This window comes from Argentina silus (assembly GCF_951799395.1).
Source record: "Argentina silus genome assembly, chromosome: 20".
Classification (NCBI taxonomy): domain Eukaryota; kingdom Metazoa; phylum Chordata; class Actinopteri; order Argentiniformes; family Argentinidae; genus Argentina; species Argentina silus.
Genome location: NC_139674.1, coordinates 4,650,441 through 4,669,946, shown reverse-complemented (window position 1 = coordinate 4,669,946; position 19,506 = coordinate 4,650,441). Strand labels below are relative to the sequence as shown.

At 47.9% G+C, this 19,506-nt stretch overlaps 1 protein-coding gene across 1 annotated transcript in view; it reads right to left on the bottom strand.

Annotated features, from left to right (window-relative positions):
• LOC310820271 (conserved oligomeric Golgi complex subunit 5-like) overlaps nt 1-18,507 on the bottom strand; it is a gene marked incomplete at its 5' end in the record, with an annotated part of 47,942 nt that extends 29,435 nt beyond the window's left edge. Inside the window, 3 exons of the mRNA XM_083691851.1 lie at nt 6,371-6,501; nt 17,683-17,765; nt 18,434-18,507. Coding sequence (XP_083547977.1) covers nt 6,371-6,501; nt 17,683-17,765; nt 18,434-18,507 — 288 coding nt within the window. The remainder of the gene's footprint in view (nt 1-6,370; nt 6,502-17,682; nt 17,766-18,433) is intronic.
• Nucleotides 18,508-19,506: the final 999 nt, after the last annotated feature.

The following is a 19,506-nucleotide window of genomic DNA, read 5'->3' as shown; positions in this document are numbered from 1 at the left end:
AATGAGCTGGTCCTCTGATTTCCTCCCCCACCAGCCTCCCCTGGTCCCAACATCAGGCAGAAGCCCCTCCATTCTCTGAGGGTGGAATCCTAACGAGATCTGCATGCTTAACTCCGACATTTGCATAAATCTAACATTCATGTGGGAAATGGGACATTTGTGTGTCATCATTTGAGTTGTACTTAATTTCTTCAGTCTAGAAATCAATCAAACCCAAATAAAATGCATGTTGATGTGTTTTTTTTTTGGGGTGGTGGGGGGGGGGGGGGGTTTCTACTGAGACTATACAGTATATACAAAAAATGGACGCACTCACAGTACTGTAAGTCACTTTGGATAAAAGTGTCTACCAAGTGGCATATATCATTATATTACAAGTTCTCAGACCCATGTGGAGTCTGAGAACTAGCCCATCTACAAGTCCTCACATCCATTGACAGCCGAAGTCACAAGGGATACCAGTGAGAATTACACCTTGTCTCACATGATCCAGAACCTCCTCTACATCAGGAGATAGTACTACAGGGGCTCCCCGCCTGAAAACCTGCATAATTCATCACACCTTCAGTCTTTTCACACTTTCTCTCTGTTCCTCTTAGGCTTTCCATCCCTCTCTCTCTCTGCATGTCTCCATGTCTCCTGCGTCTCTGACAAAAAACGCACGCACGCACGCGCACACACACACACACACACACACACACGCACACGCACACGCACACACACAGCTGAAAGAAGGGCCAAGCTCCCAGGCCGTGGCGCCATCTGCTTGTGTGTCACCTCTGACGGCAGCACGTCTATCCCTCCATCATCTCTCCATCCTCCTCTCTCCATCCTCCACTCCTCTCATCTCTCCATCCTCCACTCCTCTCATCTCTCCATCCTCCACTCTTCTCATCTCTCCATCCTCCTCTCCTCTCATCTCTCCATCCTCCACTCCTCTCATCTCTCCATCCTCAACTCCTCTCCTCTCTCCATCCTCCTCTCCTCTCTCCATCCTCCTCTCCTCTCCTCTCTCCATCCTCAACTCCTCTCCTCATCCTCCTCTCCTCTCTCCATCCTCAACTCCTCTCATCTCTCCATCCTCCTCTCCTCTCCTCTCTCCATCCTCAACTCCTCTCCTCTCTCCATCCTCCACTCCTCTCCTCTCATCTCTCCATCCTCCTCTCCTCTCCTCTCTCCATCCTCAACTCCTCTCCTCTCTCCATCCTCCACTCCTCTCCTCTCATCTCTCCATCCTCCTCTCCTCTCCTCTCTCCATCCTCAACTCCTCTCCTCTCTCCATCCTCCACTCCTCTCCTCTCATCTCTCCATCCTCCACTCCTCATCCTCCACTCCTCTCCTCTCTCCATCCTCCACTCCTCTCCTCTCTCCATCCTCCACTCCTCTCATCTCTCCATCCTCCACTCCTCTCCTCTCTCCATCCTCCACTCCTCTCCTCTCTCCATCCTCCACTCCTCATCTCTCCATCCTCAACACCCCCCCCAATCATCTCCTCATCCTCTTGTCTTGTAGCGAATGCTCTCTCAGTTCAGAGAAGGAGAGATCTAGGAATGGTTCTAGCGATGGTAACATTTCACCCATATTGTCTGAGGACTAATAGGTTCTCCATTTGGATGAGAGTTCTCCTCTACAACAGAAACTTAGCAGCAAACAAAGTAGCAACAGTTCATTTTCTGTCCATAGTCTCAAACCTTTGTCTGCTGACGCTCTCAACAGCTGAGACACAGAGATCAGAATAGCAGCAGGCTTTAGAGAGAGAGAGAGAAAGAGAGAGAGAGAGAGAGAAAAAAAAAAAAAAGACAGAAAGAAATATATGGATAGAGTCAGGGAGAGAAGAGGAGCAGTGTGGAAAGACTGTTCCAGACTTTTTTTTCTTACTGGATACTGTGAAAACATCCATAAATATTTCTGCACTGAGCCACAGGCGAAATGTTTATGTATAATAATAATAATAGAATATTTCGGAGCCAGAGAGATTTATACAGATCTTGAACAACTCTTTCCCTCTTTCTCCGTCGTTCTGTGTTGCCGGTGGCAACATAACACTTTTTTCTGCTCTCTTTGGGACAGCTAAGTGTGATAAACAACTTGACACTCTCCCTGCGCTCACACACACACACGCACACACACACACACACCGAGGTTGCATACCTTCTGTTCAAGGCGAAAAGAAACACAACAAATCCCATCTTGAGCATGTCTCAAACATCACAATAAACTTTACACCATACTCAATCTTCAACACTGTTCTTTCACTATTAAAAAAACTTAAAAATACGCTTTTAATTTAAAATTAGCTTTTCAGTCTGTCTGAAGAGTCAAGAGTATTGGATTAGTCACTTTCAAAAGAAACATGTCTTCCTACTGCAAAAACACACCAAAAAAACATTTAAACAGCAGCAAGTACATGACATTAGTGTCGTGCAGAAAAAGTCAAGTTTTGTTCAGTCCCATTTTAACAACATGTGGACCTGATTTTGGTTTTTAAGGCTAACCAGTCGTCCTGCTTAGCTGAATGTAAGTTCTGTGTGCAGGGGATGGCTTTTAGCACCTATATTACTCTTTAGCTTAGCTTACACACACACACACACACACACACACACACACACACACACACACACACACACACACCTCTCGCCATAAGCTATGATACTCTTTACTCCGTCCGCCCGCCTGGCCTTATCTTAACTTAATTCATAATACCCTTCTTCATCTCCTGTCCAAACAAACCTCAACATCAAACACACTTGAGTTCCGAGTGCACATGATCGCCATGCCACTGTCCTGACCTCCCGCCTGGACACTCATCTGTCCTGATGAGAGGACGGAGGAGGAGGAGGATGGAGAGATCTACAGTAGTGTTCCTGAGAGCCTTATGTAAGACTCTGTTACTCACCCTTTGCTGTGGGGCCATGGGTCGCTCGCTCTGTCTGTTCTGTCTGTCTGTTTTGTTGTCTGTCTGTCTGCCTGTCTGCCTGCCTGCCTGCCTGCCTGTTCTATCTGTTCTGCCTGCCTGCCTGTCTGTCTGTTCTGTTGTCTGTCTGTCTGTTCTTTCTGTCTGTCTGTCTGCCTGTCTGTCTGTCTGTCTGTATGTTCGGTCTGTCTGTTCTGCCTGCCTGCCTGCCTGCCTGTTTGTTCTGTCTGCTTGTTCTTTCTGTCTGCCTGTCTGTCTGTTCTGTTCTGTTCTGTTCTGTTCTGTTCTGTATGTCTGTTTATCTATATGTTTTGTCTGTCTGTTTGTCTGTCTGTCTTGTCCTGTCATGTCTGTCCCATCCATCCTGTCTGTCTGCCTGACTGTTGGTCTGCATGTTTTGTCCTATCTATCTATCTATCTATCTATCTATCTATCTATCTATCTATCTATCTATCTGCCTGCCTGTATGTTTGTCTGGCTGTCTCTTCAACATCAGTCCTATATAGTCCATTGCATTCATCCCAATCAAATTCATCATCCTCAATGTCATTGTGTGTGTGCTTAGCCGTAATGAGGTGGGGGTGAATTCTATACTGTACCTATTAGGCCCTTAGAGACACACAAAGCCTGCACACACATACACCACGGGAGGCTGGTGGAGGTTGAAATCGGTAACACACGGAATGGAATGAGGAATTAATGCTACGAAACGCCATGCATTACGAATGAACCCGTCCTCCGATTTCTGCCTCCACAGGCACAAACACGGCAACAGTGTCCAACAGTGGGATTAACAGGGTTTATGCTATCGATCATTGTGTTCAACAGCAAGAGGCATTCATCTCCCCCCCCCCCCCCCCCCCTCTGACACACACGCTGCTCTGTGTTATGTTACATCTTCACGCTGGGATGAGGAAAACGTGGCCACTGCAAAGAGACAAATGTTTGTGCGAGCACGCGAGCGAGTGAGTGAGTGAGCGAACCCACACACACACACACACACACACACACACACACACACACCTCCTTCCTCTCACTCTCTCTCTCTCTCTCTCTCACTCACACTCTCTCTCTCTCTCTCCCTCCCTCCCTCCCTCCCACTAGACTTTCTGAAACAGGACACTGTCCCCCTTGAGAACAAGGCTTTTCTGGGTCAGGCTGACAGCCGCTGGAGCTTAACCACTCTCCTGTGAGAGGTAGAGACAGAGTGAGAATATTACGGCGGCTATTTCAGGGGCTAGACCTGAAACCATCCAATTTGGCCTTGATTGTCATAATTGAGCCAAAATGAGGGGAAAAAATCATTTCAACTAAAAGCGCGTTGAAGGCTCTATACTAAGTAAGAACAATTTAAGTGCGACATCTTGACGATGTGCACAAGTACGGATCCGGAACCGGTTTCTCCTCCCCAGACCTAGCCTTAACGATAAGAAGGGAAAAGGCTGAGTGGATCTCGGCTCAGGGTCAAAGGGCAAACGTCCTCCTTCTCTCCTCTCTTTGCTGAGTAGGCAGGGTTGTTACTGTGGTAATTACAATCCATGTCCTCCTCTGGCTTAAAAAAAGTGATTTCCCTGCGGTCCCCTCAGTACAGAGTGTAACGCATGCACACACACACACACACACACACACACACACACACACACACACACACACACACACACACACGCACACGCACACACACACACGCCAAAGCTCCTGCAGCTGAGGGAAAAACGGAGCCGTTTGTCATGAATCAAAAGCACACTTTGGATGAAAGATGAGGCGATTAAACATTTAACAAACTCTCTCTCCCCTCAGTCACGTATTTAATTGTCTGTCTGCAGATTCAGAATACTCCTCTCAGACGGAGAGGGAGTCATGCTGCTGCTGTTTCTGATAACAACCTGACCTTGACACGTCCACCTTGAATCCCCCCCTCTCAAAAACACTGCTCCGAGCCATTCTCCATCTCTGTCTTCTGCAGAACAGAACAGGCACAGGCTTTAACCCATCTTCAACATCAAACAATAACAGAGAAATCGCTAAACGTACAAAACTTCAAACGCACATTCAGAAAGAAGTTGACTGTTTCAAGGGCACCCACCCGCAGGTTAGCCTGTGACAGTGCTCAACAGTGAAGAAAATGAATACTTAACATCTCCAAATGTCATTCAAAACAGTACAATGCCCTTGGGACATTCTCCGACCTGGATCCATGTATCGATCCGGCTTTAATACTGCAGGAGATACATATGAATGCGTGTGTAGGTGTGTAGTGCGTGCATGTGTGCGTGGGTGCGCGTGCGTGTGTGTAGTTGACACTAGAGGACACAGAGGAGAGCTACAGTACAGAAATAGCACATTACATAACCCAACAACATTACACTTACAGTACACCGCAAACTGTACACCGACAGCTAGGTGACCAGGCAAGGCGTGTGGAGTGTTTTAGAGACAACAGGCCACTGTGGTGAATGTTAAGGCTTCTTCACTGTATGTCGAATATGTTGGTCTTAGCGCACACACACACACGTGCGCACACACACACACACACACACACACACACCCGCACACACACACACACAGCATCCTTCCAACTATAGCATCCTTGCGTGCCCAGATCACACACTTTACTGTATTGTACCTCCATGTGAATCACTCTCCGATTATTCATCCAGCTCTGCACTGTACCGCAAGTCAGCACGAATATTGCATTATTTATTAAACAACTGCAAAAACAACGATAACAAAAATGACAACAACACTTAACAGAAAGCCCTCGGGGTGTTGATCTGTTCGTGTTCTCAGAAGTGGTTCTCATCTTTATCAGATTCTAAATGCGTCAGGGGAAAAAGCTACAGTCCCTTGGTAATTCAGTGAAAGGAAAATGAAAGTCCCATTATCAAGGACGTAATAGAAGAAATAAGGGAATGGACAGCGGATAGTTAGGTACACACACACACACACACACAGGCACGTTTTCTAGCCTAGTCACCTCAAAACTGGAGTGATAAGGAAATTCAGCAACTCTTGGGAGGACAATGGAACTTGATTAAAAAAAATGCTTATTTTGCATTAAAACGCAAAAGAGGAACGTGTGATGTGATTGCTGACCATCTGTTTCAGACGGGAGCCCTGCTCTGAGCAAGGAGGGGAGAGAGAACAAGAGAATGAGAGAGAGAGAGAGAGAAACAGAGAGAGAGAGAGAGTTGTGGGATGGATTTTTCCATTGGGGTTCAATGTGCCATCTCTACATTTTCTCTAGCGTTATCAATACGAGGAAAAAGGAAACTCATTCATCATTGGGGAACAACAATAGCACGGGCACGGCTCCCCTCGTTTCAGCCTACAAAGGGAAGAGAGACAGAGAAAGATTGTGTTCCACCCAGTCCCTGTGTGGGCAGCACTCTGTGTCAGCTGAACCCCTCACTGAAAGATGGCCCTGAGTGCATGGTGTGTGTGTGTGTGTGTTCCTACCTGTATCTCCATGCCCTGCTCCAGCAGTCTCTTGGCCTGGTTCTCCACCTCCAGCCTGGCTCGGCTAATGAACAGTAGATCATTCTCGATGACGTCTATCCCACTCAGATCCACGCCCTGGGACAGGTAGTCTACAACACACACAAACACAGGACGTCACGATTCTACTCAAATTAAAAGAGAAAAATGAGAGAGAGAGACTACTTTGTTTCACTTGAATATTTTATCAAAAAGGGTGCTCATTGGATTCCTGGGATTAAGTGAATGATAGAATGACTATTGACTGCAACACACACACACACACACAAAATGTTCCAGGCAATCCAATCTCACTATCTTACCTCAACAGCTCTCCATCCCACAACACACAGCTTCACCGTATACATCAGAGATTTTCCTGAGATATGCAAACACCAATCCCCCTCCCCCTGACATTTGACAAGATGACATTTAGCCTGAACATTTTCACACCGCATGCATCCCACTTCACGAAGACAAAACACTGGACCCACGGTGGCATTTTGTTTATTGAAAATACGACAAAACTCATTTCTATTCCCGAAAGAGAAAAGAACAACACCGCTGATTTCAGAAGAGATTGGAAGGAAAACAAATCTCTCGGCTGGAGTATGGCAGGCATTCTGATTCTACTTTAATCCAAGTCAAAAAGTCAAAGTGGCTTTACAGTCATGTACACTGTGAGATGCTTAATTTGAACAGGGCCTCAACAATGTCACAATAAACGCACAGACAATATACAGTAACTCACTAAATGCTGACATACACCCCAAGTAAATTGCACAATGTAAATACAAATAAAAATCAGGCCAACCACAGTGGTGTCTTCAGCAAACTTGAGGATTGTGTTGGAGACTTGGGTAGTGAATAGGAAGTACAGGAGGGGACTAAGCATGCATCCCTGTGGGGCCCCCCCATTTTGGCCCCTGTACTGGAGTCTGCCTGTTAGGAAGTCCAGGACCTAGTTGCAGAGGGAGGTGTTCCTCTCCAGGGCCCTGAGTTTGGTAACCAGCTTGGAGGGTCCAATGGTGTTGAATGCTGATCTTTAATGGATGAACAGCATTCTCACACAGGTGTCTATCCTCCTCCAGGTGGGAGTCGTGGGCGGTGTGGAGTGCAGATGGAGATTAAGTCATCCTTAGATCTATTGCTCCGGTCTGCAAACTAAAGTGGGTTAAGGGTGTCGGGTATGATGGAGTTCATGTGGGTTCTGATCAGCCTCCCAAAGCACTTCATGATGATTGGTGTGTGTGTGTGTGTGTGAGTGATATGGGTGATAGTCATTTAGGCAGGTTACATTTCATGTCTTGGGCGCAGGAACAATGGTCGCCTTGAAACAGGTGGGGATCACAGGCTGGAAAAGGTTGAATATATCCTTGAATACGGCTGCCAGCTGGTCTGCGCGTGTTTTCAGGACATCTAATCCGGGCTGGCTGCTTTGCGGTTGTTTAAAATCGCTTAACGTCGGCCACGGAGAGTGACAGCACACAGTCCTCCTGTCCAACAGGGGTCCTCATATAAGGATTGGTGTGCGGCATGTTTCTCTTTGTAGTCTGTGATGGACTTAGACCTTTCCACCTGTCATGCGTCCGAGCTGTTCAATTGCGATTCCACTTTATCACAGAGCTGCATCTGGGCAGTTTTGATGGATCTCCGTAGGTCAAAGCAAGTCTTTTATGTCCTCATCGCCAGACCTGAATGCGAACTTGAACAAAGCACGTATCACTCCATTCATCCATGATTGGTGTTCTAGATCTGCAGCTGATATGTAGTTCTACTTACCTGACTTACTATGTTTAATTAAGCCCACAGGAACATACACTCACCTGGCACTTTATTAGGAACACTATGCTAATACTGGGTAGGGCCTCCCTTTGCTCTCAAAACAGCCTCAATTCTTTGTGACATTGATTCCACAAGATGTTGGAAACAATCCTTTGAGATTCTCGTCCATTATTACATGATTGCATCACGCAATTCCGTGCACTTTCATGCTGTGAATCTCCCGTTCTACCACAAGGTGTTCTATTGGATTCAGATCCGGTAACTGGGAAGGCCACTGAAGAACACTGAACTCATTGTTGTGTTCATGAAACCAGTTTGAGATGACTTTTGCTTTGTGACATGGTGCATTATCATGCCAGAAGAAGCCATTAGAAGATGGGTAAATTGTGGCCATGAAGGGATGCACATGGTCAGAAACAATACTCAAATAGGCTGTGGCATTCAAGCGATGATTGGTATTAACAGGCCCAAAGTGTGCCAAGAAAACATTCCCCACACCATTACACCACCTCCACCACGAGAAGGTGTACAGGTGTTCCTAATAAAGAGCTCAAGTGAGTGTATATAACCTACATTCTACATTCTAGCCTTGCTCATTTCTCCCCCATGCTGGCCCACAGTGGTATCTTCCATTACTATCGATAACATTTCCCGGTAAATAATTCCGTTTGCTCGCCAAGCAATCCTATCCAATCCGCATCCCAGCAGGACGCGGCAGGAGAAATTACAGTCAGGCGGAACTCCTATCACTCCCCCAGCATCAAGGAGGGAGGTGGTAGAAGCTGACCTGAACCACAGGAGGGGAGGCTGGCGTAGGTAGAAATCAGAGGACGGGCTCATGATTATAATGGAATGGAATGGAATGAGGAATAGTATCAAACCATCAGATAACACCATTCCTCTTTCCGTTCCATGCATTACAATGAGTCTGTCCTCCGATTTCTACCTCCATTAACACTTATAGAGGGTGCGATATTTTTCCCATCTCATAACGATTGAGGTTAGTATAGGGGGTAGAGTAACCTTAGATGCAACACTGCCACTCGGAACACCAATATAGGCCTATCCAGTACACTCACACTAACTGCACTCAAAACACTTTTTAACTGCATGGCACAGAGCTAGCGAACGCAAAAAGACCGTAAAGCCTCACACTCTGAAGAAGGTCTGTTGACTGAAACATCAATGATTATTAAACGCTTAGATTTTTTTGCAAGAAAGGAGTGTTGAGTTTCATTTCTTTTCGACTCCTCTTGCCTGCAGCTAAAATATTGGGTGTGCAGATACTTCTATTATTCATAAACATTAACATTACATTTATGGCATTTAGCAGACGCTTTTATCCAAAGCGACTTACAACAAATACATTTGTCTAAGTAAGTGAACCATCTATCCATCAGTCGTCATAAGAAAAAATAATCTATACTAGCGACCAGGAGCTACTGGCAGTCACAATGCTATTTTTGTAATTTATTTATTTATTTATTTATTTTTTGGTGGTGATGAAGAGGTCTTTAGGAGGGACTGTTAAGATGTAGCCTGAAGAGATGGGTCTTCAATCTACGGAGGAACAAATGCAGAAGGAGCACAGCAAAGAGAAGAACTGGAATAGAAGTCGATAAGACACATCCTACATGTTGACGAGAGAGGATGTGTTCAAGATGTATAGTATGACTGCCTTCTACTAGGTGCTACTACACACACACACACACACACACACACACACACAGATATGCTGCTGTGCACATGACTTATTCCAATTAGCCACCTGCTAACACTCATCACCACCTCCTCCCCTGCCTCTTTCACATCACACACGTTCACAGGCAGACAGACAGGCAGGCAGACAGACAGACAGACAGACACACCCAACCTTCATACACTACGCTTTAACCTACCAGTGGAGGCGGCGGCGGTAGGCAGATAGATATTAAAGCCATTGGAGATGTGCTATTTGTCTAGGCCCTGTGTTGTTTGCTCTGGCCCCCAGAGGGAGGAATCATCCGGCAGGCAGCGGACGGAGCAGGGCCAGGGAATTGGACAGGACCATATCCAATCCAAAGTCAATCTGCTCACAGGCAGAACTGAAATACAGGAGCTGTCTGTGACCAGAGGTGGGCAGCTGAGCCCTATGTGTGTGTGTGTATGTGTGAGAGAGAGTGAGATAGTGTGTGTATACACACTTGTGTGCTCGCTCCACTGTGTCCTTTCAGGGTGACAGAACGGACAGACCTCTGAACAGACATGAGATGAGTCAGGTGTGGTGACTCAGTGACACACACACACACACACACACACACACACACACACACACACACACACACACACAGTAACTCATTAGCACCTACTAACACTGCCAGCCAGACAGTGACCAGTTAGTCTCCTCAGTAGTTTCTCTGAACTGGGCAGCTGGTCCCTTAGGGACACATGTTCCATATCAACCAACGAATCATTGGTGGCGAAGTCATGGTTTAGTGGTCACATGCCCAACAATAGCACACGTGACCACGCACTCCCAAAGGTTGTGGGTTCAAGCCCCACTTGGCCTATTCTGTCCTGTAGTCCCTCAATAAAACAAAACAAAACAAACAATATATATGGAAGGACTGGTCCACTCCTAAAACAATAGAAGAACATAATACAAAATTCACCATCATTGGCCGTATTTATATGCAATGAGCAGACTAGTAACATGGTAAAAAAAAAACTCCAAGAGTGCGACCTTCAAAATGCAATTTTACCCATTATGAGCAGGAAAAAGAACTGTTGATAAGAAACATTAACCATGATTCAATATGGTCGCTCTCCGAGAGGAGGAAGCCAAAACTATTTTCCACAAAACCAGGAATTCACTAGACGTCCTGATAAGGGCCGGTCGACAAATAGAAGAAGATTGAAGAAAAGCCCAGCCTCTTTCTGAAATGAGGATGGCAAGAGACAGAGAGAGACAGAAAGAGAGAGAGACAGAGACAGAGAGAGACAGAAAGAGAGAGAGACAGAGACAGAGAGAGGGACAGAGAGACAGAGACAGAGAGAGAGAGACAGAGAGACAGACAGAGAGAGAGAGACAGAGAGAGAGAGACAGAGAGACAGACAGAGAGAGAGAGACAGAGAGAGAGAGAGAGACTGACAGAGAGAGAGAGAGACAGAGACACAGAGACAGAGACAGAGAGGCAAGAAGACAGAAGAAAAAAAAAAGAGACGACATGGCATTCTCTTCAGCCATGCCTGAGCTCGCTGTCTTTATCAACATGGGAAACTCGTTCACTCATCAAAGACACACAATACCACAGACACACCTCCCCTCACTTCAGTCTCAAAGGGAAGCGAGACAGCCTGCCAATAACATCAACAACAAAACCTTTTGTCTCGTCTGCTTTCACACTGAGATAGCGGAAAATGGCATTTGATGGTACAGATTGGAGGGAAAATTGCACCATCCACCACGCCGGTGAGCATCATTGAATAGCATCACAGTCGCCATATATACCTGGGACTACTTTGGAGGTGTGAAGGCCATCGGAAGGGAGGAAATGTTCCGATAAGAAACGCGGGGGTAAATTGCCTGTGGATGGTTGGGAGAGAAACAATCGCAGCACTCAAGCTGTAAGAGCAGCACATCAAGTTGATGTTTATAGCTCTCCAACCGAGGGGTAGTTACTGTGAGAGGCTGATACACACACACACACACACGCACGCACACGCACACGCACACATACACACGCACACACACACACACGCTAGGTACCCAGGGGCACTACGCGAGAGGTCAACCACTCTCGACTCAAACAACACATTCATCAAGACTAACATCCTACGGAAAAGGGAAAAAAAAAACGTTGTCATCCTATTTGGTAAATTGACCCGGAATTCACCTGTGGAGAGGTTCACTGCAACAGCAGCCGGTTGTAGTGACGGTTGAATAAACGCTGGGTGCATCTCAGCAGTGTAACGTTCTCTCCTCTCCTTGTCTCCTCTCCTTGTCTCCTCTCCTTTATTCAAACTGATTTGGAAGAGCTAGACAGGTCAAAGAGGATTCCTTGGTGGGCCTCCGGTTCCACCATATTGCTTTCACCTATTCAGTCTTCTTAGATCAGTCCAGATGAGAGGAGAGGAGAGGAAGCCATTTAGACTATTGGGATGCACCCACAGTCAACCACAAAGCCCTGCAGTGAAAAGGAGAAGGAGGCTACTGTTCGTAAGTGAGTGTGTGTGTGTGTGTGTGTGAGTGTGTGTGTGTGTGTGTGTCTTTCCCAGCCAAATGACCTGCTGAATGGCAATACAGTTTTTATTGATTCAGATAAAAAAAAAAAAAAGCCATTTGCAGTAGACCCAGCAGAGAGCGAGAAGAGTTGGCAAATGTGGAACGACACCCTCATTATTAAAAAAGAGATCACTACTATCGACAAGGGGTCAGTTTTCCTCGAAAGCCTTGTAGCTTAAATAGTATTTAATTTCTCCCGACAGCCATCTTCTGTGTATGAAGGAACACAATTCAATTCGGGAAATGAAACAAAACTGCTTGTCTGTGGAGAGGAGCGAGCCTGGATTTTTTTTTTCAAAAGAGATAAAATAGTACTTTAGCTACAAAGCTTTCGGGGAACTGGCCCCTGAGCCACCCGGAGCAGGATGTCATGTGGGACACAGGCAGTCTCTTTGTAATGATAGGCCCGTATTTCGCGCTGTTGACTCTGTCAGGCTGTGTACGGGGGGGAGGATTACAGGCTGACTGTTCCACCATCGGTTCCCATAGGCACAGGAGCTTCCCTTTCCATTGTGTGTCTGACGGCTGTGGGACGAGAGGATCAAATGTGTGTGTTTGTTGGTCATTGGGCTGGAAAAGACACACACCCACACACACACACCCACACACACACACACCCACCCACCCACCCACCAAGGAAAGCCTTGGGCTGAGGAGGATTAGGGAAGAGAGACAGGGGAGGGGGAAAGGCCAGACAGGGGGCTGATGGGACAGGACACTGCTTCTCACCACAGGTTTATTAACCCTAGGTTTCAGACACCCAGTTGCAGTTGGAGGGTTAAAATAGTCCCATAGTCTTATCATGAGGACACCAGGGGAGTAGGGGCCACGCTAGAGCTGTTTCTAGGCTCGTTTGTGTGTCACAGTTAACATAAACCTCTGGGGGTCTGTGTGTGTGTGCGCGCGCGTGTGCGTGCGTGTGTGTGTGTGTGTGCGCACGTATGGCCAGAATAGTCTCCCTGTCCTTCTTACATCCATCCTGCTGCTCCCTCAACAGTCCATTTCCCAGGCCAACACTCCTCAGACAACCTACACATAAACAGCTGCTTGCTCCCTCCCTCCCTTCCCTCCCTCCCTCAGGAGCACAGGATGTATGACCCCTCTGGGCTGCAATGTGGTGGTGGTGGTGGTGGTGGTGGTGGTGGGGTGGGGGGGGGGGGGCTCTCCACTGGGACACTGAGTACTATGGGGAGATGAGCTCCAGAAGAAGGGGCTACCATCAAGGCTCATCCCACTTGAGGAAGGCACAGTGCGTGTGTGTGTGTGTGCGTGCGTGTGTGTGCGTGTGTGCGTGTGGCCAGGATGACGCTGTCTAGGGTCGGGGAGTTGGCTGTGTGTGTGTGTGTGTGTGTGTGTGTGTGTGTGTGTTTGTAGCCAGGATGACGCTGTCTAGGGTCGGGGAAGTTGGTTGTGTGTGTGTGTGTGTGTGTGTTCCTCTGACCCTCTCAGCCAGGGTCAGGGAGGGTGCCATTACCGCCCTAGCAGGGTGATATTACTGTAGCGCACCGAGCGTAAAGGACAGCAGGATGTTTACACTGAAGAGGCCCTGGAAATCTCAACAACAACTTTCTCACACCATTCTGCATTCTAAGCATCTTCATGTTTCATCCCAGGGGGAACACTGTTATCATGAGAGGTTTTATATGTCATTCAACCTCTTGACACATTTCGGAGCGCGACACATGACAGGTCTGACCCCAACTGAACTGTGCTGGCTTGGAAATATTCCTTTCACATTGTCCCTTTGCCAGAACTGTTTCAAGCATTTATGGCGGATGTGTAACCAGGCCAGCCCAGTACAGCTCAGCTTGGTTTGGTTTGGCCCTGTAGTGTGAATCAGAGTTAATAGTGTATCGATCAGTAAATCATGTCTGGTTAGTGTGGCAGGTATATCATGGCCATGTTGAAGATCAGGTTAAAAAAATGAAGAATGTCCAGGAATGTAAGATATTTCAAAATGAGTGTGACAGTCGATGTTTTAAAGACAGGATGTTGTCTAGCCAAGCTTCTCAACTCTCGTACACATTACACTGTGAAACTAGATGTTTTTCAGCTTCCCCTCAACAGCACGCGCACACACGCACACACACACACACACACGCACACACGCACACACGCACACACGCACCACCCAAGTGATGCCAGTTAATCAGGCTCAGGCCCAGGCTGTGTGATGAAAGAGCTGTATTTGACTGCTGTGTTGCTGAATGATGGCACTCCCCTGCCCTCTCTGACTCACGGCACCTCAGGGAGACAGGGAGAGAAAAGAATTGAGAGAGAGAGAGAGAGAGAGGGATGGGGGAGAGAGAGCGAGAGAGAGAGACACACACACACAGGGTAGGATGCTCGGAGCATGAGGTAGAAAACACTTCCCACTTTCCAATAAGTTATATATGTTAAATGGGATTCTACATATCAGCAGTCTGTATGATGGACGTGTTTTTGGCTGTCAAGCCATCATCAGCATTCTAGTACTTGCCATTCATACAGTAAGAGGGTGTGTGTGTGTGTGTGTGTGTGTGTGTGTGTGTGCGCGCGCAGACTCATTGAGAGGCCAAATGGCCAAGGACCACCGTGATTAACGCATGCTGAAGAACACTCAAGCCATACCGGTCATTAGCAACCTGCCTCATCTTTGACCCTGCTGTATGAGGTCATCAAACAGAGAGTCAAATGAGGTCATCAATGAGCGACGTGAAGGTCATCTGTGGCGGTAATGGCGACGAGGCACAGCTTGTTGGCCTTTCCCTTCCTTTCAATGGTCGGCTATTTTATATGTCTACTCATAAAACCCCCTGCTTAATCAAACATATTTCTATCACTTTTGGCGACATAGCAAGCCCACTAATAGGCATCCATTTGCAAAGCTTGACAGATAGCTAACAGCTCCGATAAAGATCCAAGGCAGAGTTAATGTGGTCTTTCCTGAGCTAGACTAGAAAATATGCGTGTCAGGTGTCAACTGTTCAAAATTCATAGACACATAGACACAGACAGACACAGACAGACAGACACAGACAGACAGACAGACACAGACAGACAGACAGACACAGACAGACAGACACACACAGACAGACACTAGTGAACACCTCTCGAATGTAATGTTGTGTGGACGACATGGCTGGACCTGTACCAACAGCACCGTACGGTGTGAGGCGTTGAGCTGTGAGGGGGTCACATGTTACAGAGGGGCAGTCAACATTCCATCTACAGCCCCTGGGTTAGAGCCCCTGGGTTAGAGCCCCTGGGTTAGAGCCCCTGGGTAAGAGCCCCTGGGTTAGAGGCCCTGAGTTAGAGCCCCTGGGTTAGAGCCCCTGGGTAAGAGCCCCTGGGTTAGAGGCCCTGGGTTAGAGCCCCTGGGTTAGAGGCCCTGGGTTAGAGGCCCTGGGTTAGAGGCCCTGGGTTAGAGCTCCTGGGTTAGAGCCCCTGGGTTAGAGGCCCTGGGTTAGAGGCCCTGGGTTAGAGCTCCTGGGTTAGAGCCCCTGGGTTAGAGCCCCTGGGTTAGAGGCCCTGGGTTAGAGGCCCTGGGTTAGAGCTCCTGGGTTAGAGCCCCTGACGCGATTCACATGACCAAACAGTAGTAGAAGTAATACATACACAAGGGCCATGTGACTACTGAGAACAACGCAGGACGACATGCAGGTTAGTATGGTTACTAGTATGCCAAAAAAGACCATCTCTTTCTCAGAGAAGCACAGCAATTTACTGCGACAGACACTGGGGTGTATAATGAAGCCTACTGTCCAACCTCCATGTAACGACATCCACACACACACCCATGGTTTGGAATGTCATGACCAGGAGTATGACACCTTTACATCTGTTTTTCAGAGAGAGAAGATGGTGGTGAGAGTGTGTAGTGTGTGTTGGGGTAGGGATAGTTGTTCTGGTAGCTGTCTTTAAAGTAAAAAATAATGGTCTATGGAAACACGCACGCACGCACGCACGCACGCACACACACACACACACACACTCGCACTGCGGGCCTTCTATTTCCAATCATATTTCTGCTGTTTTGCAGGCTGGCCATGTCAGTGCACACCAACCCCTACAAGGTAATGCCATCTCTATTAGCCCACGGCAGATCTACAACCACCACATATAGTCAATATGGTGGACACACACACACGCACGCACGCACGCACGCACGCACACGCGCACGCACAGGCGCACGCACACACACACGCACACTCTAGACCCGCATTTCAAAGTCATCGGAGCCGCTGGAGCGAGATAAAGACATCAGCAGTGACAGGCTCTGGCTCTGGCACTGCTCCCCTCTCTCCCCTCTCTCTCTCTCTCTCTCTCTCTCTCTCTTACACACACACAGAGCTGACAAGGCCAGATTCTCAGCCATGCTCGCAAAATGGGCCAGGAAATACAGCAGGTGCCCGGAGTGGGAAAGCAATGTCTGACTGATGGAGCTGGAGAGAGGCTGGTCACACACGCGTATATGCGCGCGCTCGCACACACACACACACACACACACATACACACACACTTTGCCTTTCTGGGTGTCCGACTGCTGCGATGGGAATCAGGGAGAAAAAGCCACCCCAAACAGCAGCCTGTAGGATAGCCAGGGGACAGGGTGGATATGGTGTTACAATAGTCATGCCAACATGTGTGTGTCTCTGTCTGTCTGTCTGTCTGTCTGTCTGTCTGTCTCTCTGTCTGTCTGTCTGTCTGTCTGTCTGAAGAATGGAGCCCTGAGAGGTATTATTCTCTGTGGATGCCAACTTACTACCACTTCTATAGGAATGGAAATGACTCCTTCTGAGAGGAACGTGTCAACCAGATAAGACCCTACTGTGGCCATGTTCCAAAACTGCCATGTCCCCAGTATGAACAGGTATGCCTTTCAGTGCCTGAGAGGTGAGAATTGAGAACCTCACGTAGCAGGGAAGTTAGTTAACCGTTACTACCTTATGCCAAATTCTGGCGTTGTCTAGTGAGAATCTGCCGGCTGACTCCAACACGGAAACCGCACTCGCCGCGCGCCCCGACGGCACGCAAGTCTTGGGAACTTATTTAACGCTCCCGTTCTATTCAGACGTTTGAGAGCCTCCACAACCGACAGCTTTTCCCTCCGAGTTCCATTTGAGACCCTATGCTCATTAAGCTTGCATGCTTGATGGCACACGTGTGTGGCCGGCGCGGTTTCAGTGTAATTTGACAGCCAGTGGATTGGGGCAATTAAGTGGGGTCCTGTATCAGCGCCAGGCTGGTACACAAAGACAAACACCTGAGGATTGCTCAAAGGTCCTGGGGCTTCCCTTGTGGCACATGCGCTTCTCGTTACCATCACCACGGTTACCGAGCATGGCTCTCCACGGAGAGAGCAAACACAGACGCTAACACGGAGCGAGGGAGGGAGGGAGAGAGGGAGGGAGAGAGGGAGAGATGAGAGAGAGAAATATACCCTGAAAACCCAGGGCCACTCAGACAAAACAAAAGACCACTCCGAGAGAACAAATGAATAGAGTGAGAAAGAGAGAAAAACGAAAAACAGCAGAGAGTTAAACCTGTTACAGGGGTTAAGAGAGAGAGAGAGAGAGAGAGAGAGAGAGAGAGAGAGAGAGAGAGAGGATGGGGGGGGAAGAGAGAGTCAGAGAGATAGAGAGTGAGAAAGACATACTGCTGGGGAGAAGGCGGGGGAAAGGGAGGGAGCAAGAGATGAGTAGGAAGGGCTATTAGAGCTCAGAAACGGAGAGAGAAGCAGAGCGGGAGAGAGAGAGAGAGAAAGAGAAAGAGAGAGTGAGAGGGAAGGGAGGGAGGGAGGGAGAGAGAGAGAGAGAGAGAGAGAGAGAGCGGCATAGGAGCACAGAGCAGATCAGCGAAGCAGGACTGTGTAAAGCAGTCATTAGGCGAGCCTGGAGCCTGGTACAAGATCAGATACCTCTCCTTTCACTGACACCAGACACTGACAGACCGCGAGGACTTTTACTACGGTAACGTCTCTACACAGAGAGAGAGAGAGATATCCGCAGCTTCACATCCCCTTCTCAGAGCCGCTTTCTCTGCTGTCACACCTGGGGGCTTCTGCTAGCTGCTGTACCTGTCTGTCCATGGTTACGGTGTAGCAAGTGTACACAGTGTGGACACAGCCACTCTACCTCAAAAGACTGCTCTGCAAAGGTAAGGATCTCACTGCACTGTTCTAGTACTGCTTTTCATAACCACGTACTATGACTGTTATTGCTGCATTTAATCCTGTGTAGTTAATGTATTACATAGCCCTTACAACGCATGCATTTACTGACAGACGTACGGTGGTGTCAAGCCCAAAAATGACACGACAAAATATATCGACGCTGTTAAGTTATTGAGAAAAGAACTGGTCCTCCTCTACTGTGTGTTGTACTGGTTATGATCCTATGTAGTCAGACTCAGATGATAAGAGCAATGGTTGTCAGAGTGGAATAGACAGAAAGCATTCTTGCCGTGTAGCAGAGGGCAAGAGAGGATCGACATTGACCAGAGGCAAAGAAAAAAAGACTGCACACTCCTCGCTCACACTCATATTTATCACACACGCGCGCACGCGCACACACACACACACGCGCACACACACACGCGCACACACACACACACGCACACACACACACACACACACACACACACACACACACACACACACACACACACACACCTGTAGTCATGGGGGAGCTAACTAGGCTAATACTACATATCGTCATCCACAGGGATTATAGGTCAGCTCCCTCGCCTCCCCACTTAATTACTAAACACATTGATAATGTTAAGTATCTCTCCCCTGAGTGTGTTAAAGCCCTCCTCTTAGCGCTGAGCACTGCCAGTGCGTTTGTGCACACATCAATCTCACCCTCAACCTTTCTGTCTCTTTCACACGGCCGTCCACTCATCTGAAGGAGAGAGTTCTGAGAGCAGTCACACTCTCACACGCTCTCTCTCTCACACACACACACACGCAGGCGCAGACGCACACGCACACACACACACACCTCCTCTGAGAGCTCAGAGAGCCGTCACACTCTCACACACACTCTCTCTCTCTCGCTCGCTCTCTCTCTCTCACACACACACACAC